This window comes from Myxocyprinus asiaticus, chromosome 30 (genome assembly GCF_019703515.2).
Source record: "Myxocyprinus asiaticus isolate MX2 ecotype Aquarium Trade chromosome 30, UBuf_Myxa_2, whole genome shotgun sequence".
Taxonomy (NCBI): Eukaryota; Metazoa; Chordata; class Actinopteri; order Cypriniformes; family Catostomidae; genus Myxocyprinus; species Myxocyprinus asiaticus.
Window position 1 is genome coordinate 6,946,642 of NC_059373.1, and position 21,914 is coordinate 6,968,555.

The 21,914-nt window shown below is 35.9% G+C and overlaps 1 protein-coding gene across 1 annotated transcript in view; it reads right to left on the minus strand.

Annotated features, from left to right (window-relative positions):
* LOC127421569 (glutamate receptor ionotropic, kainate 5-like) overlaps positions 1-21,914 on the minus strand; it is a 129,319-nt gene that overhangs the window by 15,861 nt on the left and 91,544 nt on the right. The window contains exons 10-17 of the mRNA XM_051664699.1: positions 19,562-19,666; positions 19,032-19,139; positions 18,042-18,245; positions 11,821-11,934; positions 10,345-10,454; positions 9,235-9,408; positions 3,719-3,884; positions 2,223-2,448 (exon numbers count right to left, since the gene is read on the minus strand). Of these exons, the coding sequence (XP_051520659.1) occupies positions 2,223-2,448; positions 3,719-3,884; positions 9,235-9,408; positions 10,345-10,454; positions 11,821-11,934; positions 18,042-18,245; positions 19,032-19,139; positions 19,562-19,666 (1,207 nt within the window). The remainder of the gene's footprint in view (positions 1-2,222; positions 2,449-3,718; positions 3,885-9,234; positions 9,409-10,344; positions 10,455-11,820; positions 11,935-18,041; positions 18,246-19,031; positions 19,140-19,561; positions 19,667-21,914) is intronic.

A 21,914-nucleotide genomic window follows, 5' to 3' on the forward strand; every position in this document is an offset into this window, starting at 1 on the left:
TTGGTTAAGCCAATGTTGCTGTGTCAAGGGGGTCGCACACCGGACGACATGGCGCATTCTAAAATTTGAAATAACTATTTTTAATGAAGGAACATACACCACTGCTCCGTGTCTGTCGGCGGCGCCAAGCTACAACTCCGGAGGCTGCTCAAATTTCTGCCACGCCACGGAGTGCAACTTAACTTGCAGCATATTTTCCATTAAATTCGACCCAAATCATTATCAAAGGACATGGATTATTTACTCTAGCGTTGTTCAATCTTGAAGAAGGGAAAAACCCTTGGTAGCTTTTGTATGTACTGTCTGCCACCGTTTTTGATACCTGTGCCGTGTCCTAGCCGTGACCTTCAGGCTGGTCAGGATTCTCAAAAAAAAAAAAAAAAAAAACATGTTTTGATAGCACCACAGAACCTCATTAAAATTGTTTTTTTTTTTTTTTTTTTTTTTTTACACTTTTCGGGGGAATTAACCAACAAATGGCTAACGTATATTTGACATTAAATTGAAATTAAGATTTTAACTCACACACTTCACCTTTAAGGAGCTATTTCTACCTGACCTGAGTCTTGAATTTTGTTAGTGTAGCATAATGCTCATTTTGATGTTATCACATTTGGATGTTAGCTAATTTTTTTTAGGTAATTTTTATTTTTATACAGTGTTTTAGATAACACTTTGTTCCGAGTTTGTCCTCATACTTCCTCCCTTTCAACTATTTCTCCGTTCTTACCAATACCAAAAGTGGCCGGGGGAAAAATATTGCAGGAGAAAAAGCAAACACAATTTAGAGCAAAATAATTGAGTCTTGTGATAAATAAGGCCATAACAATAGTATTTTGGAGCTGTACAGTAGTTGAACAACATTTTCAGAGCATTGCTCAGGTTTGAATGAATGTAGAGAAACATAATATTACTATTAGCTTGTGTAGAAATCCTTTGAAATTTGAGCAGTACTCAAAATCTCCACAGGATGCCAATTTCATTTGCACAGCTGGAAGTAAGGTCTCTTTTAGTATTATGCAATAACCTTCTAAAATGTAGATTTGACAAGCCTTTTGAACTGAAGTCCAGAAAACACTGCTAGATTATTCCAATGCATACTGTAAAGCTTAATGGAGGCTCAATGATCTCACCTAGCTCAACACTTCAGGTTTTCTGTTCCAGCTTTCCACATCGTCACACCCACAAGTCACTATTAAAGCCCTTTTAATATTAAATGCAAAACACATATGCCATAAATTGTTCCTTTTTTTCACAAGCACCCCATTTTCCATTCTTCTGTCAAGAAGCAATCGCTGTAAATGCCAAATGTCAAAGACAAAGTCAGAATTGCTGTTTATCAAACATTGAAGAAAGCAGCAAGCTATCAGTCTGAGAGAAGTGTTAGATAGAAATGTGCAATATCAGATTACAAAGGGGTACTATCATTGTAACAAGGGCTTGGGTGTCAATATGATGTTCTTTGGGTCAGCATGGTTTTTGAACTTACTACTTGAACAATAGATTTTTTATGTCATTATGTCACCAATGGCATACAGGTTAATGATTTGGGAATCGGGATAACCTATCTTTGCAAATCCGTTGGTGATGGTTATGGCGTACAAATCACACAATTTAGTTTAAGTAATGTTCCGGGTTCAATACAAGTTAAGCTCAATCGACAGCATTTGTGGCATAATTTAGCACAAACATTAATTTTAAAAATTAATCAAAAATTGGGGTTACAGTGAGGCACTTATAATGGAAGTGAATGGGGCCAGTCCATAAACATTAAAAGACACCGTTTCAAAATTATAGCAACAAGATGTAAACATTCTTCGTGTTAACAAGATTTTAGTGCAATAAAATCATTTACAGGGTTTAGTGGCGTTGCGTCGTCATGGCAATGAAGTTGCAATTTTGAATATAACTTTACCATGAGAAGGTTTGTAAGCTATTTTATTACACTAGAATATACTGTTTACGTTTTTTGGCCATACTTTTAAAACAATGTGTATTTCAACATTTATGGACTGGCCCCATTCACTTCCATAGTAAGTGCCTTATTGCAACCGCAATTTTTGCTTTTTCTTTTAAACAAAGGGACAGGTAGAAATGATATTTTATGGAAATCAACATTATGCTACAAATGCTGTCGACTGATCTTAACTTTTTTTGAACAAGGAACATTCCTTTATTTTCTCTATCCCTTCATCTCTCACTCTTCATTTCGCCCGACTCACCCAGAGGCATGCCGATGCCGTAGCCCTTGGTGTCCAGCAGTCCTCCTATCTGGGTGAGGTTGCAGTTGAGGCGGCGGTGATACTCGTTCATAGTGCTCTCTAGCAGGAAAGCGTATCTGGAGTTTAAAACCCGTGCTATGCCCTCCTCTGTGCTTTTCACGAACACACTGGGCTGTTTGGAGTACATGTAATTCCACATGCGCTGGTACGTCTGGTAGCGTGAGTTCTAAAAGCAAGAGAGTGTGTTTTAAATGTGTGGAGTGGGCAAGTGGATTTGTTATCACAGATGAAAGTTAATGGAAAAGAGGGAGACAGAGAGAAGAGGTGGAACAGAGCAAAAGTATTGAGAACATCAAAGAGAAAATCATATTTGCAGTTACATGAGGACAAGTGTATGAAAAAAATACATTTTAGTGGCAGATATTGAATGTGAAATAATTTAAGGGTTACAGATTGAGTGAAAGAAAGTGTATGTATTTGTGTAGGTATGTGGTGGAATTGATAAGGTGTGGAAAAATGAACAGGGCTGGAGAGGTGAGAGCGAAATAGGACGATTCACAAATAATAATAATAATTGAGCTTGCAAGGCGAGCACTGTATTGATATTCCTCTTCTTATTTTTATGTTTCTTCTCTACACATTTCTGCAATTTCTTCAGTTCAAGCCGCTTAAGTACATTCAAACTTTAGTTCTGTAGATCATTTCAGCTTTAGATGTGCTATCTATTTTGTTTTGTTCTTTTTTTGTAAACTTTATACTTAAAAAGAAACTTTCAGAATATTGAACATTCAAAATATGACTGAGAATGATGTTGTCATTGTAATATTTGCATATAAATTCAGATGATCTTCTCTTTCACATATATTTGCATACAGAATTGAGATAAGTTGACAGATTAGAAACACTTAGAGTATCATGAAAATGGCAAGCTTAACTAAAGCTTTTCTGTTATTTTGCTGCCTTGCAACCACTGGCATTTCCAGCCAGTCTAGTTCATTTAGATAGAATTTAGTTTAACAGCTGAAGCAAACTTGGCCCCCAGTGTGAATATGAATGTGGCTATGAGTCATTATGCTCACTGCTAGCTGCCATAAACAGGAAGTGATGCATTATGATATCACACATGCACACATGATAGCCTATTGTACACCTGTAAAATAAATTATATTTAACACGCACTTTTACACACACACACACACACACACACACACACACACACACACACACACACACACACACACACACACACACACACACTTATATAGCTATCTAAATCTCCTATTGTTTTTAAATAAAGCTAACTATAATTGCTATAGACTAACCCCAACCCTAAAATTATATTTTAAACAAAAACATTATTTATTGCATTTATATATTTTTTTATTTATATATTTTTTTCAGCTGAGGACGTCCCTGAATGTCCCTAAAGGAAGGCTTTTTTTGTTTTTTTTAGATTTCACTAACTTCTTTAAACACACAAATAATAACATTCATACCATGAAGAAGGTCATAGTACTTCCTCCTTGAATCGTGCCATATTGGATGTTCGTCTGATCGGCTAAGTCATCAGCTGATTCGATTGGCACCTCCATCCTCTGGACCGTCAAGAACGCTGCAAGGTTCGCCGTGTAGGAGGAGATGATGATCAGCGTGAATGCCCACCTGTTACACATACAAATAGACATAGTTTTGACTGCCAGAAATATATGTTGACATCAAAGAGTCACATATGTGCTGACAAGCTGTCATATACAAACTCACTGAATGAAATACTGTAAAAAAGCACAGTTTAAATATCAGCCAGATAAACGTGGTTGTGTTTCATCATCTGCATATTCGCACAAAAAGGCACCTGCTAAAATGTGAGCTTTAAAAAATTACACAATACTGTTTGCTAATTATCTAGACATTGATTTAACCACTAGAGTCTTATGGATTACTTTTATGCTGACTTGTGTGATTTTTGGAGCTTCAAAATGTTGGCACCCATTCACTTGAATTGTATTGACCAAAAGAGCTGAGAAATTCTTCTAAAAAAAAATCTTCATTTGAGTTCAGCAGATGAAAGAAAGACACATATCTGGAATGGCATAAGGGTGAGTGAATAATGAGAGAAATTTATTTTTTTTATGAACTATTTCTTTAATTGCATACACCATAATTTGCTGAGAACGGCCCCCAAATAAAGATAACTCATTTAAAAAATGCATAATAGTTCAAATATTTACAAATATGTAGGGGTCTATAATAAATATACTGTACATATATAATACAGATAGAAATTCAGTTTGAAATAAATTGCATTATTGTGGCAGATGAATAAAACATTGATTAGACAAAACAAAAAGTGGCTTGAGAACTCAGTATATTGTTTGTTTTATTCTCATATCACTGAACAAGCCAACAGTTGACAGCAATCTGTTTTGCATTGAGTTCGTCAATGTGTTCAGTTCTCACAGTACGTGTTCTTGCGTTCCCTCTGCGCTATTTTTTATTGTCACTCTTTGTACATGTGCATGCCAGAGACAGACGCGTTTGAAGCGTCTCATCATAAACACCACATTCTTAGGACGCTGTGTCAAGTTAAAAGTAGTGGAAACTTTGAAAATCACGTCTCAAGATTCCTGTATTCTATTGTGCTTCCTCAGTGAGAGGTTCTTATTCTGTGGCTGCGATACTTTGTGAGATTTGTTGGAGCTGCCACCTATTGACGTGGCTTGTAAAAACAGAGAGACTTATATCTCTGCAGAACAAAAATGGGCTTTTCCCAATCAGTGGGTGTTTTCAAGCCACTGAGATTCCCTACTTCATTGGTTAGTTTAGAAACGCCCACCCTGGTTGGAAACGGCCACTGATTTCTACACTGAGATTCCCTACTTCATTGGATAGTTTAGAAACGTCCATCCCAGTTTGAATACCCATTACTGTTCTTCAGAGACCTATACTTGAAAACAGATGGACTTCAAGCTTGAATTTCTTGTATGGTAGGAAAATCCGTACTTTTATTACGGAATTTAAGTGTCAGGGAGCATGATTTAATGCGTACATTTTTTTTACATTTTATTTTTATATAATTAATTGCACTAAATTAACACGTTCAACTGACAGCCCTAGAATTAATTAATAAGACAGAAAGAACAAATAAGGCAAAAAAAAAAAAAAAAATGAATAATCTAACATATCCACTGTTTAATTCATTATCAAATTTGGGTCAGATGTTCCAAACAATGAGATGACAACTCCTTGCTGGAAAAATCTGGTCATACCTGCTTATGGTGGTCATGTTGTTTGTACAATTCAATCAGCTTAGACCCGCTAGAAATCATGTAAAAACAAGCTTCTACCTTAAAGTCAACATTAAACTTTTCCCAATAGACCTTATTCACAGTAGCACCACATTTGAATGGATAGAATTATAGTGTCTTCAATGGCATGCACTGTATATAGCTGTATAAAAATCTTATTTTCCACAACTCATGTTTTCTGGAATTTTTTGTCTGCTGACATTTCTAATATATATATATTTGTTTTTTATTTTTTTATTTTTTTTAAGGTTTCATCAGTGGAACAATCCAAAACACTTTAAACAGCAGTATTACACATTGAAGAGACTTTACGCCTATCCCTCACAGCCTCGTTGTCATTCCTGTCAAAAATTAAAGATGTCGCTACTGTGAATAAGGCCCACAAAATATCACAGTGCAAAGAAAGAGAATGTTTGTTTTCGTAATCTTTCATCAAACTGCTTAGCCTCTGCAATGACTTTCCTTTTCAGCTGACATCACCAAGCCATCTTATTTTTAACCCCTTCCCTCCATTCACCTAGCTCCATTCTGATAAGGAACACACACGTTTCAGAATCCAATCAATTTTCGAAAGATAAAATTAAGTCCTGCCCAACATGTTTTTTTCTCGTTGAATATCCCTTTCCACTCACATCAGATTACAAAAGTCAAATGGCATTTCATGTTAACTTTAAGGAATTTCAAGCAGAAAATTTGACAGCCTTTCCCTATACAATCAAGGGGTATGCCCTTTACCGCAGTGTATCACACCCCAATGAAAAGAGATTTCTGAAGTCTCCAGAGGGAGTGCATGTCGACGCTCATGAGATCGGCCAGACATTCAAAGTTTCTAAAGACCTTGGCCACCAAAATCCACAAATAGGCAGATTAGTTACTTTAGTAATTTAGTAAAAGCTATTTATTAAAAATTTAAATACACTAATTGTAGTCACTGTTCCCTATAGAGCATCATGGAGTTGAGAGCCTTGCTCAGAGACGCAGCTGTGATAGAAATGGTTTGTAATCTTAAGTAGCTCTCTGGTTTCTGGGTCACCCCTATGTGGGATTAAACTTGCATCTATTGTGTTTATTCACACCACAGTTGATTAAATATTTGGCTGCCACTGCATGCACAGATTGTAACTTCCTAAAAACGGTTCTTCACCCTAAATCACCTCAACAGCAAGGCCGTGGACAGAAAGTGAAGAGAGGCAACAGAAAGACAGCTTTTTTGATATCAGAGAGAGCAGAAGGGAATTAGATCAAACAGCAAACTCAAGATTTGAGGAGACAAGAGAAAAGCACACGGTATAGAGTATGTCTGCACACAAACATTCAAACAGTTGTACAAACTTTTAATAAATTACTTTAAAAGAAAGCAAATTTCCAATGCGACAAGATTTTGTAGCTACAGTAAAGTGTGTATCTTCTTTTCAGCTTAATAAGCAGAGACAACTATATGAAGGCCTTTCATTGGTGGATTTCTTCAAAAACTATAAACGCAGTCTCTGTGGTGCTATAAAAATATTGCTCTGTTTGTTTGAGTGTCTTGACCACCAACACAGCATCATCCAATGGTGTGAGTTTGGGGTGGAACTACCTGTTTGTTTGATCAATGGTAGATGGGGTGAGTTTTCAGGAGAGCTGTTTGAAATCAATGTTTATTTTTGCAATTTGAGATTGGTGAAGAAATAATAGACTTCAGCTTTAAATTGAAGCAACATGTCCCTATATGCAAAAATTTGTACAACATTGAAGCAGTTTTTATTTTCACTGACCAGCAGTTCTGAAAGTAATCTCATTACAAAGTAATTAATTACTGTAATCTAATAAATGTTAAGTTAAAAAGCAGTATAATGCATTACACTTTAAATGTTTGTAATCAGATTACAATTACTTTCAATTAACTTTTAAATACATGTGTTGCACATTTCTAAATATACTACTATTATTATTCATAAAGACTACATTTTCAACATTAATTATTTTAATATAAACACTCTAATGATGCATTGTAAATTATGCAACCGAGTCGGTCTCCCTTCAACCTTAAAAACTACATATATTTTTGTACATATTGGAATACACATTACACCCCATGCTTCCTGTAGCACTTGCCATAGATGTGGCTGTCTTGTCGGCACTTCTCTCACACCTTACAGTCTAGCTGATCCCACAAAAGCTCAATGGGGTTAAGATCCATAACACTCTTTTCTATTTATCTGTTGTCCAATGTCTGTGTTTCTTTGCCCACTCTAACCTTTTCTTTTTGTTTTTCTGTTTCAAAAGTGTCTTTTTTTTGCAATTCTTCCCATAAGACCTGCACCCCTGAGTCTTCTCTTTACTGTTGTACATGAAACTGGTGTTGAGCGGGTAGAATTCAATGAAGCCGTCAGCTGAGGAGATGTGAGGAGTCTATTTCTCAAACTAGAGACTCTGATGTACTTATCCTCTTGATTAGTTGTACATCTGGGCCTTCCACATCTCTTTCTGTCCTTGTTAGAGCCAGTTGTCCTTTGTCTTTGAAGACTGTAATGTACACCTTTGTATGAAATCTTCAGTTTTTTGGCAATTTCAACTCTGATGTACTTATCCTCTTGATTAGTTGTACATCTGGGCCTTCCACATCTCTTTCTGTCCTTGTTAGAGCCAGTTGTCCTTTGTCTTTGAAGACTGTAATGTACACCTTTGTATGAAATCTTCAGTTTTTTGGCAATTTCGAGCATTGTATAGCCTTCATTCCTCAAAACAATGATTGACTGACGAGTTTCTTGAGAAAGCTGTTTCTTTTTTGCCATTTTTGACCTAATATTGACCTTAAGACATGCCAGTCTATTGCATACTGTGGCAACTCAAAAACAAACACAAAGACAATGTTAAGCTTCATTTAATGAACCAAATAGCTTTCAATTGTGTTTGATATAATGGCAAGTGATTATCTAGTACCAAATTAGCAATTTAGCATGATTACTCAAGGATAAGTTAATGGAGTGATGGCTGCTGGGGGGCCTGTCTAGATTTGATCAAAAATGACTTTTTTCAAATAGTGTTGGTGCTGTTTTTTTTTACATCAGTCATGTCCTGACTATATATTGTGATCAGTTGAATGCCACTTTGGTGAATTAAAGTACCAATTTCCTTCCGAAACAGCAAAATCTGTACATTATTCCAAACTTTTGGCCACCAGTGTAAAGTAATTAGTAATGTGATTACTAAAGTAATAGGACAAATTTTAGAGATGTAATAATTTGTAGTGGATTAGTTTTTCTAAATAACTTACCCAACACTGCTGACCAATAAGAGGGTCATGCGTCTGGAACTAGCATTCCAAACAGAGGTTGGGCTATTGATATCCATTTATTAATTCACACAGACAGCACATTTTTGCTTGGACAAAATGTTAAGTTGAAACAATACACCACTATGTGAGAAAATTGCAACAAGGTTGTTGTTGTTGTTTTTCACACACATTTTTGTACTTATTTATTTGTTTTTACCTGGTGTAAAAAATGTCATGTCATGTGTCCGGAACCAGCATTCCTTATAGAGCTGGAACTGTTCATATCTGTTAATTTTTTCACCTTTGATGTGAAGGGATCCATTAGTTTATTTGAAACCATTAACGCATGGTGTGAATAATCATTTACACTCAACATGCACACCTACTGCATCCTCTCTTACACCTCATAGGAAGTGTGAACACTCCATATTAACTAAAACACACTTACCAAACCCCACTGACACAGCGTGTAGAGAGGGCCCTGGGCATTATCTCTGAGCCCTGCTGCATGAAACCACCGACTGGAAACCACAGGCTGTTCCCCAGTGTGTACTGGTTCTCCAGGAGATCCTTGCGGTCACGCCAACACGGGAAGGGGTTATACCATTCATATGGGCTCAGTCTGGTGGGCGGGAGGGAAAGAAAGTAAGTTTAGTATAGCCTCTGTAGCCTATCAGTTATCAGCATCACCTTTCAGCAGGTTTTAATGCCTTAAATACGTTTGCAGTGGCTTAGTCATTGATTTGATTATATGAGTACTTGTGTTAAATAATGACTTAAATCAGAAGTAAATCAGAAATACTTTCATTATAATTTTAAACAATTTAAATCCAGCCATGTCCAGCCTTCCTTAATCGCTGTTCTTACAAAACATTGCTATTACTTCATGTGCAATGAAAAATTCCCTATTATCAATAAAATGCTCTACTGGTAGTTTCCTGAACTCTCCCCTGTCTTCCACTGGTCACAAAAACAGGTTGTTCTGCCCCAGAAAGCTGGCATTAGAGAAAGTAATCATAGAAAAAAAATTACATACTTCAGCTTAATTTCCCATTAAATTAAAATCAGAGTTTTGTGGCTTTTAGTCCACGTCTGTTAGCTTTTAGGTCATCTACAGTATGTGCTAGTGTACTCCTAAAAATGAACTTTTAGCAGACACGTATTTAAAACCTCCAAACATTTCCAAATTTTTGTCCAGTGCTATCTAGAATGAGAATGTTCATTCCTTTATAACTATCTGAAGACTAGCAATAACAAGTAGCAAATCATGGTTCATTGCTAAATAAACTAAAGCCTGTTGGCTATTAAAAATATGTCAATAATACTTTAAAATTTAATAAGATATTTGTCAATCCAAGAAAGCAAACTGTTGTCAAAAAATTGTCAAGCCATTTCATTATTATGAAAGCTAACTTGGGCAGATATTTTAGAAAGCAGAAAGTTTCCATAGTGCTTTTGATAGGTGGAACAGTTACCAACTACCACAGCAAGTATACTAGACTGTGGATGTAATGATATCAAAAATAGATGTGTGTATTTTTGAGTGACAGTGTGATACCTGGCTACCAGGAAGAGGACACAGCTAACGGCAAGATAGGCTAACAGCATAAAGAGCCAGACGGCTGGAGAAAAGGGATCCAAGAAAGAGAAATAACCTGGCTTCCTGCCCTGCAGAGAGCACAAACAATACTGTAAATGCAGAGAATCTCAAACAGCTGAAAGCTTCTCCTTATAGAAATGCACCTGTTTAAAATGACAATAGACAAGTTTGTTTTGGTTATTAGTATGAAAAAACATTATAAAGAAATTTTAAAGATTGCTTTAAGTAATTGCTTTTTTCTTTCTTTGTTGTTTTTTATTCCTGTAAAAAAGGGGGAGTAAAATCTGAAAATATGTGACATTTAATGTTCTACAGTGAGAACTTTCAATAGTTCTGATTCTGAAATCTGATTTGGTAAGCAACATTTAAAGCCACTGTAAAAAAAGTAGATACATATTCACCTACGTATATTATATTATATTATTAAACATTGTTGCCTTTTATCATATTTCTGTTGTCAGCATTTAATAAAATAATAAACCACTTGAGGCCACGAGTTACACTAATTTTACCATGGTTTAAAAAATGGAGCCAAGCTAACTTTTTCAATGTGTTTCAATGTGTATTAGCAGAATTAAAGGGACAGTTCACCCAAAAAATGAAAATTCTCTATCATTTACTCAACCTCATGCCATCCCAGATGTGTGACTTTCTTTCTTCTGCAGAACATAAATTAAGATTTTTAGAAGAATTTCTCAGCTCTGTAGATCCAACCAATGCAAGTGAATGGTGGACAGAACTTTGAAGTTCAAAAAAGCAAATAAAGTCAGAATAAAAATAATCCGTACGACTCCAGTGTTTAAATCCGTGTCTTCAGAAGTTATATAATAGGTGTGGGTGAGAAACAGACAAATATTTAAGTCCTTTTTCACAACAAATCTCCACCTTTCACTTCCACATTCTTCTTCTTTTGTTTTTGGCGATTCACATTCTTTGTGTATAATGCCACCTACTGGGAAGGGAGGAGAATTTATAGTAAAAAAGGACTAAAATATTGATTTGTTTCTCACCAACACCTATCATATCGCTTCAGAGGACATGGATTTAAACACTGGAGTCGTTTAAATTGCTTTTATGCTGCATTTATGTGCTTTTTGGAGCTTCAAAGTTCTGGCCACCATTCAGTTGCATTTAATGGACCAACAGAGCTAAGATATGTTTCTAAAAATCTTTGTTTGTGTTCAGCAGAAAAAAGAAAGGCATATACATCTGGAATGGCATGAGGGTGAGTAAATGATGAGATATATATATATATATATATATATATATATATATATATATATATATATATATATATATATATATATATATATATATATATTTTTTTTTTTTTGTTTGGGTGAACTATCCCTTTGATTTCAGATATCAAAATATACAGTAATAGTATAAGTGTAATATGCAATCACAATTAGGTGTATTACAGATGCGACTCACTATATGAACACGGTACAGGATACTGATGCCTAGGTTCATGAAAGGTTTGGAGAAATCTATGACCTTTTCCCTCTCGGATGTGATGGTAAATCCAGCTACAGCTAGATCAGCTTTCTGCAACAGTTAGAGAGGAAAAACAAGAGAGATAATTAGTTTACTAGTTTAAATTTGGTTGAAAGGATAAATACTGGTTAAGCTCTATCGACATGATCTGATGCATATTCTGTAAGTAGAGCTCGACTTTTTTTTTTTAACTCTGAATATTCTTTGGGAATTCAGGACCAGCAATATGAAAATACAGCCAACTTTAACCTCACTGTGTACGGTTCATTTTCTGTAGCCTATCAATTATCAGGAAGAACTTTAACAGGTTTTAATGCCGGAAATAAGCTTGTAGTGGCTTAGTCATTGAATTGGTCATATGAGAAACTGTGGTAAATAATGATTAAATGAAGTAAATCAGCGGACACACTAGACTTTGTGTTCCATTACTTCACACACGAATGCTGGAGAGCAGGAACACATGCATGTGCAGTTCAGGTTTGGTGAACCCTCATCTGTGAATTCGTACAGTGAAAAGACATGGCTCAATACAAAGAATTTAAACTTTATGCTGCATATTTTGCAGTGTTACAGGAAAACAGAGTAGATAGCATATTTTAACATTTTGAATTTAGTATTATTTGGTACTTATTTGAAAAACAGAAGCCCTACAGTGTGACATCATAACCTGTTAACCATATTTGTTGCCGGGTCAGAAGTAATTTTTCATACTCAAAACCAAGTGTAAGCCGCACCTTTACTGACAGATACTACTCATCTGTTGAAGTAATAATTTAGTGTGGTGGTTTGCAACTGGTGGGTCGTAACCCAAATATCGTTGGAAATAAATCGAATTTGACGTTATCCATTACATGGTTGATTAATAGAGTGCAGCAGTGCCCGTCCACTTTTTCAGCCATCTTGGTTCAGGAAGTGTTTTTCCCATTCATTTTTTCCAAACCAACCAACTCATGAATCATGACACTACAAGCTTTGATTTTTTGTTATATTATTTTTATGTTTATGAAAATCTGACAAAAAGACAAATGTACAAGACAGTGCACTTAATGGCTTTAATGAGGGAATGAACTACAATCCTATGAAGCATTGCAAATGACAATCAAATAAAAAAAAAAGACAATATATAAAACTATTGATTTTGGTTGTTGATTATAAGCATTGAAAAAAACATAATTTAAGTTTATTGCTAAATATTCAGATACATAAAAAAATTTAATATTTGAGAGTGTTAGAAGATTGCGATAACTGGATTGCATCATTCGCAGTGCGCCATGAAAGTGGACGGTCGCTGCTGGGCTCTTTTGGCCTGCTTTGTTCACCACGATTCTCTGATTGGTGGATGTTTCTCTTCAGGATCATGGGTAGTGTAGTTCTTCACGAGGAATTCTGCTTTTAAATATGTTTTTTTTTTTTTTAACTAAGTTGAAATAATGCAGACTGATGGCTTTAACAGAAGCATATACCATTGATTAAAAACATTCGAGCTCACGATAGGTCTGCCTTTATAGTTTATAAATTATCGTTAAAAATCAATTCCCCTATGGAAAAAATGAATGGGATTTTTTAAGTTTTGAAACCAGACTGTTGCTCTATTAGGCAGATGCCAACATGGACAGGTTGCATGGCAGGCACAAAAACATAAAATGACAGAAAACCCGACCCAAATTAACACTAATTGTGTTGGTATCCAGCTAAAAATCTGGGTCTTCATGCAAAACCATGAGTCGCTAAGCACTCATTAGCATACTGTGTCAGTTGGCAGTGTAAAAATGCTCGACTGGAAGAAGGTTTGCAATTTAATTTCCTGTTGTTTGCACACCACTTGTGCTCTTGCGCTAAACCTTGACCTTAATTTTAAGAAGCATTTGAGAAGAAAAAACATCTGACATTATCTGTAGTAAACTTCTGATAAAGTTGAAGAGTGAGAGAGAGAAGGAAAGTGTCGGAACAAAATTTAGCACAAGGAGTACGAAAAAAGAGACGGACAAAAAATTGAAAGAGAGAGAGATTCAAGGCTGGACAGCTGGATAGATGAATGAAAGATAATAAAAGGATGTAGGTGCACTGGAGAAATGGAGAGGTTGGTGGTAGAATTTGATATGAGAGTCCTTGAGTAAAGGAAAGAGATTTATTTATTACGTGGAAGGAGAGATAGAAAAAGAGGCCTATATAGTGGAATACAGCCCTAGGAATGGAAAGAGAGAGGGGGAAAGATTAAGCCACAGTCCTTGAAAGAAGAAACAGACACTTGCAGGAAGGGGAAATGAGGAATGGGTAAAAACAGAGAAATAGTAAAGTGAAGACTTTCTGCGAGGACACAAGGAATATTGTGCCCTTGAGAGAGGAGGGGAACGAGGGATCCGGTTTGAAAAATGAGGGGGAGAGAATAAAAAAGTGTGAGAGTGAACGTTCCTGAGGAAGGAAAGAAAAATAATGAATCAAACGCAATTGGGGCATTATTTCCCCTATCTTCTTTCATTCCTCAAGGAGGAGAGGGTGATCAGAAGCAGTTTATTCTGTAAAGAAAAAAAAAAAAGGACACCTAAGACATCTCTCGATCTGAGTAATTACCACTTAATGGATTACTTGGAGGGAGCTTTGAAAACTACTTTAAAGGGTGTCTTTAAATATTGGTGTCAAGAAAAAGTAGTGTGTGTGTGTAACACACAAAAATCATGTTCAGTTTTTATTTACATTTTTTTGTAATTCCCATTTTACCGGAAAAAATAAAATAATAATAACTTTAGTCAATTGTGGACACTGGTTCCACACAATGAAAATGAGTTTTCTTAAACTGAAATTAACATGTTGGCTCAACTCAAATATATTGTGTAGCCAAACATAAATTAATTGAGTTTCCCTAACTTAAATTTGATCTGTTGAAATAACTCCACAGAGCCTTGCAGATTGCTGTTAATTAACAATAAACACATTAGCATATTATATCTTTTTATGCTGTATGACAAGTATGATGCAGCTGGGGGTTTACAGATCCCAAGTCAGTTAGTATAACAACTGACCTGGATAACCCCACAGTATTTGCATCATAAGAAAAGCACTGCACATTGACAATTCAGTGGTAATGAACCAATCCTCGACTTAACCATTAGCATCACTCTTTTCCACAATTGTAACCTCCAAAAATATCCAACATGACAGAAACCCCTCTAAATCCCAACATAACAGAATATTAAACACTATCAAGTCTGCTACTTGTCTCATTTTGTGAAAAAATACATTAAAATTACACTTAATTTCAAAATGTACTCTCCCAATTTAGTCCCATACAAAGCTTGCTGGGAAATGTACATTTCCTGTTCGGTTTCAGTAATATATTGATGCAACAAATATATTCAAATAGTCTCAACACAACTGGATTAAATGAACCTGTGTAAAAATCACATTGCATAAACACAATCCGTTAGAAGTCTGAATCCATATGAACATTTTGTAGCACTGTACTCCTATTTATTTTAGATGACTGTGTTGAATTTCACTTGGAATTTACGCAATATACTTGTGTTTTCACCTCAAACATATATGTATGAAGTTGATTTTAAGTGTACTGGTTTAGTATTTTTAATAGAGCTGCTTTCCTGTTTTTTCAGTGTATTCTTATTTGATCCTTATTACTGTAATGCTTATTTTATTTAATTTTAATTTTAATCAGCATATATTAAGGGCAGTACAACAGATACTGCCATTATGTTTAAATAATAGCAATGAGAATGCATTTGTTTTTAATTCTTTTTAATTGAATGTATATTTTTAATTACAGTATATAATAGCAGAGTGCTTTATTGTCATGAAAATGATATAAAAATGCAAAACATATTAATGGTCCTAAAAACAGGGTGTAACACGGTTAAAATGGGAAAGGGAGGCGGGAACCGGCTGAACAGTCAAAGTAATATTTAATGAAACAAAAAGACACAAAACACAAATGCACACACGGCAGCTGCGTGTGGCTCTCTTTCTCTCTCTCTCTCTTTCTCTCGAACTGCCGCATCCCGCTGCACTTATCCCTCTCCTCGGCTGATTAGCCCGATTAGGGGCCGGGCGTGTGTAGTCACGGCCTGGCCCTCCTCCTTGTCACACTCCTCCCTCCTTTGCCTCAGGCCAGGGAACCCGTAATGTACTTGTAATGCACAAGTAAAGGAATAGTACCACCACTGATTTATAGCTTGTGTTTAGTGTGAAAAACAAGCCTATGGCAATGTTCATGTTTATAATGTAAGGTTCTGTATATCTATACTCTACCAGTCAAGTGCAGTCTTTTCTGACCTGATCAAAATGCTGTGAAACTAACACACATGCTTGGACAGACGGGTTAAGCAAAATACTGTATAGTTTCTTATTTTTTCTTTTAAGTTTGGAGTGAAATAAGACCTGGACATATTTTGACCGTATCTTTGAGATTCACCCCTGTGTTTGTATGCATTTCTGTAACCACGAAGGAATGAGTGCTTACAGAAATACACACAAAACGCCAATGTGTGCCAACTATTAACTGGCTCTAGTAGCTGTAATGGTATAGTGCCACAGAATAATTAGAGACAGAGGAAACTGATTAGTACGAGTATGTGTGTTGGTGTATTTCAAAAGGGCTTTGCCGAGACCTGCCCGTACTGGGGTTAATAGAATGTCATTACCATTCTCATTACAGCTGCCATTATTTTTATCATTAGTACGAATAGCGCTAATATGTGTAATCTCTACCCTAATGGAAACATCAGTAGTCAAAGGTCCATTGTGAAAAAACAACTTCAAAGCATCTTCTCACAAACAAACTAATATGTAAAAGGATCTTACAAATGTTACTAGAAAGTACATTTTCAAATTGAGTGCCTTAGAAAGTGTTTGAGTTTTGTGGGATTTATGTGTAATTTATGTATATACGTATGAAATATAAATCATGTTAGAAGGTTAGTTTGAATAATGTGGCAGAACAACACGCCCCTCCCTCTTGTTATCGTTGCCCTGCCTCTGAGGGCCATCCTTCAGCCAGGCTCACAACGGGAGTGGGCAAGAGAGAGGGAAGGTGCAATTTAAATGTGTTTGGGCAGCAGTGGATAAGGCGCACCTGATCTCATGGACACTCAACCATCCTACACAGAGCCCCTATTCACTGCGAGGGCACCAGATCCCCCTTTATTTTGGACACTTTTCCCCTTTAACACTTTAATTTGCCTTTTTGAACATTTTCTGTTGTTTATTGTTTTAAATAAATGCCTCTCAAAACACCACCCACTGTGTCTGTCTCTTGCTCACCCAGCCACAATGAGTTAGTCTGAAAGTAATTTTTTTTTTTATTAAACATATTCTTTAAATATACCATATCTACCATATCCCAAAATATGAGGTCTGTAGATATGCTTGTCAAAAAGGTATTGTATAAGTTACAAGGGCTGTCATTGGGGGTAGTATGCTCAAGGTGACCTTTTTTGTACCTCTAGTTACATTTTATAAATTGTTGTGGGTACATAGTTGTACCATAAAGACCTATACAGATATTGTGTTCCTTTAAAGGTACATATATATCATTCGTTTCTCTGGGAACAAAAAAATACTTTTTGTCTCCTTAAGGGTACAAATATGTACGTAAAACAAGGGTACCACCCCAGTGATGGCTTTGAGTGTGTACCCTTACAAAAGGGTAAAATTGTATAGGGATGGCATCAGATGGTAATACCATGGTACTCTGATATATCCCATGGTACTGAATGATTATCAAATTCATGTACCATATCTACCAACCATATCCCAAAATGTGAGGCATGCAGATATGTACAGTATATTGTTTAGTAAATATTTTCTTTTTCTTTTTATTCATTGCCTTACAAAAGGGTAATATGTTATAGTGATAGCATCAGACAGTAATACTCTGGTATTTTGATATATATAAAGGTACCATATTCATGTACCATGGTACATGTCCAAAAAAACATGACATCACAACGGTGCCATGTCCATGATGGTACTGATTGGTACATTTTATTAGTAACATAGCTCAAATAGTAAATGCTCAGATGTTTCATATTTTTGTCAGTGTTGTTAGAAAGTATCCCCTTCTTTGTTTAAATAATCAGTTTGTACATAATGTGTCCTCAGAGAAGAGCTCAATTAGTTTTTTTGTGTGTTTGTCTAGTCACCCATACCCTGTTGATGAGCTCCCCCACCATGCCGGTCCATGACCCATTAGGTTCTGGAGCTCCATAGAGCCCGTCATCCACTAGCTTGATCCGGAAAGAAAACTTCAATATATTCGCCAGCTCCCTCAGCATATCCACACAGAATCCCTCGTACTGATCGTTATCCTGAAAGTCCTGGTAGTTTGACTTGCGCTTCACGTATGGATCTTCCTATAAAACAGGGTGAAGGTAACATTTAATGCTCTAATATTCCACAAGTAATTTCCATATAGTGAAGCACCATAAACTCGAATAAAAGTCAATTTCCATACAATGAAAGTGGCATTTTGATTGGTGCCAAGCAATGAAACGGCAGTAAAATGCAGTGAAAAAGTGTTTCTTTGGCCTTCACATGTCAAAGTTCTTTGTAGGCAGAAGCTTCTTGCTATGAATGTTACCTTGTACAAGTAGGTTTGCCTAAATTGATATTAATAATGGCATAAATTATTGGATGCAAGATCATCTATTTTTTGACACGTCTAAGCTTAAGCTTTGAGGTTATTTCAAACAGTCTAATTGGAAACTAGAAAGCTCTTTAAACAAGGTGTGTAACAAGATTAAAGGTGAAGTGTGTAATTCCTTGGATGTTAAAATACCTTCTATCCCATCTTAATATGCAGAAACAACTATAAGTATGCCATTTGTAGGCTGACTCCCTTGAAAAGTGTGAACACAGTGCATCACAACCCACCCAACATTGGCTCCATCACTGGCTTGAGCTTGGAGCGAGACTATCTCTTTGAAAACCATTGTAGTTTTTCTGCTCATGTGCAGTATTTAAATCTGCAAAGCTTGTACTAAAGAGCATCAAATCTTTAAAATCCCCATACTGTAATTGTGGAATCAGATCTGTTACACAGAGAAATATGGATCAAAATCCTGAAAGGTTGTTACTCATATGGTGCCAAAGCCACAAAGCCCTGAGTGTAGTGAAGTCAAATCTGGAGAAGTTCTTACCAATATTGTGGTGACGATAAGTGTCTTGTTGGCTAACGTCTCAGATGTATTGATGTCTAAAGATGTGGAGTTCATAGCCAATGTGTTATTGGAGTACCAGACACCAATCTGCACATGTGAAGGAAGAAGAGAGAATCAAAAGAAAAACATTATGCTTTTTTTTTTTTTATTACCGAGAAAAAAAAAAATGTAAACACAATTTAAACTACTTACAAAATCTGTGTTATGTAGAAGCCATATAAACTAAATGAATAATTAAACATAATTTGTTTTAAAACATGTTTGATTTCATAAGGGGGAAATGGGGAGGAATAAACGAGTTGAGTGAATGAGACGAGGGGATGAAGGAGAGATAAAAGAGCATGAAGCGAAGGATCAATACTTTGGTAAATAAGAGAGGAGTGAAGTGGTGATTACTCTGGCTACCGCCTATTCATTAGACCTCACAGCCTCTCCTGTGGTTCAGAATTAAATCCAGATTTAGTGTTCATAAATGCGTGTGTTTGTGTGTTTGTTTGTGTGCGTGTTACCTCTTTGTGACCTCCCTTGAATTTTTCGAGAATACGAAGGGTGTAATTGGTTCGTTGGCCTTTGCTGTTAAACTCCACATGGCCTGTCAGGCCATCATACTCTACCTAAAAAGAAAGAGAGGAGGTGAGGAAATGGGAACAAACAAGAATGACAAATAGCAAGTAATTTTGAGCAACAATATTAAAGAAGAAATTATGGCACTGGCGGAAAGACAGAGAAAGACAGCCAGAGGACAAGTAAGAGGAAAACTTAGAGATGATTAAGGAATAGTTCACTTGAAAATAAACATTCTGTCATTATTTACAGTACTCATCCTATTGTTGTTCCAAACCGTATGCCTTTCTTTATTTCATGGAACACAAAAGGAGAATTTTTGAAGAATTTTCATTCAGCTCTTTTTCATATTATGACAGTGAAATGTGACTGGGTCTGTCAAGCTCCAAAATTACAACACCATTCTTTATGATTCTTTAACAGCACCATTAAAGAATCATAAAAGTGGTCAACATGACTTATTCCAAGTCTTCTGAAGCCACAAGATATCTTTGCATGAGGAACAGACTGAAATCTAGGTCTTTATACACTGCAAAGTTTCTCATCTGGCAAATCTACGAAACTGACTGCAAAAGTCATAAGGATTGTAACACTGGTGCATTAATGGCCACTGATGCCAAACACCTTCCGTTCTCATATGTCTCATGACCAAACGTCATTGATGTTCATGTCGCTATCTTTGATTTGAGAGTTACAGCAGATTACATAAGATTTTCAGTAAATAATGACTTAAATTTTTGTCTGAAACTCAGACAAAGTTATCATATGGCTTTAGAAGACAACTTGTAATATAGAGTATGAGTAACATGGATCATTTTTATGATGCTTTTATGGTGCTTTTATAGTTATAGTTTGTCATTTTGAAACTTGACAGACTCTGTTCCCTTGCACTTCATTTACATGTGTTCCACAATGTTATATGGATTTAGATAGACATGAGTGTAATTTCCTTTAACACTGGTAGGTCTGTGTAACAACGGTGAATGGTCACACAGCACAGGTGTATGATTCAAACAACATCAGAGCAAGAAAGAAAGACAACATAGGTAAGAGAAGTAAACACTTGGCGACGGAGACAAACCAGAATGGCAGATGTGCGGAGGTGTGGAGATGCTGCCAAAAGCAGTGGTGAAAAGATGGAGTGATGGAACAAACTGTAAAACAGATGGAGGGACACTGAAAATGAAAGACATAGACAAAACAGACAATTGAAACCCCATCTAGGACCTCACAATTTTTAATAGGTGCATTAAAATAATATATAACTTGACCTTTAGACAGGTTGAAATAAACCTTACACATCTGGTTATAAGGCACAGTTATAATTGCTCTGATGCTACACCATAAATCCTAATGGCAGTTGTAAAATTACTATAGTATGCATAATCATCAGAGGACATAAAAGTTAGAACACATTGGTTAATATCAGGGCCTTCGATAGTAGGGAGAGAACTAAGAACATGGTCATGAGCCATGAGACAAAGGGGACCAAGTGCTCCAATGACTATGGGAGAAATGTATATTTATATATATATATATATATATATATATATATATATATATATATATATATATATATATTAGTTTGTGCTTCAATGTGGCTTCAAAAGTCACGTTTGTTGTAGAAAAAAACGTCCATGTTTTTTAAAAGGGATAGTTCACCCAAAAATGAAAATTCTCTCATTATTTATTCACCCTCATAATATCCCAGGTGTGCATGATTTTCTTTCTTCACCAGAAAACAACTGAAGAATATTAGAAAAATATCTTAGCTCAGTAGGTCCTTAAAATGCAGGTGGATGGTGATCCAATATTTTGAAGCTTCAAACTCACAGACAGTCTGCATAAACGGCATCGATACGACTCCAGCAGTTAAATTAATGTCTTTTAAAGGGATACGATCGTTTTTGGTGCGAAAAAAGATCAATATTTAAGTACTTTTTAACTCTAAATAATTGTTTCCGGTAAGCTTCATGCGGTCTCTCGTGTGACGTATTACTGTTGCCATGATACAGGCATAATCTCAAGTTCTCTTCTCAGTTGAGACATCCAGGATGAGCAAACAAACGGACCATTGTGAGTAAAGAAACAGATAAATACAGATCTAAACCAAAACCAACGAAGCTACTGTACAGCATTCCTCCTTCTCACTTGTAAACAGCACTGCTCTTCCGGCTGTGACTCACTTGCGTTAGTTCTCGAGTTTTTCAAATGCCAATGCTATTATGTTACACGTAACATGCATTCTGACCGAAAGCATGATTTACAGTAAAAAAAAAAGTACTTAAATATGTATCT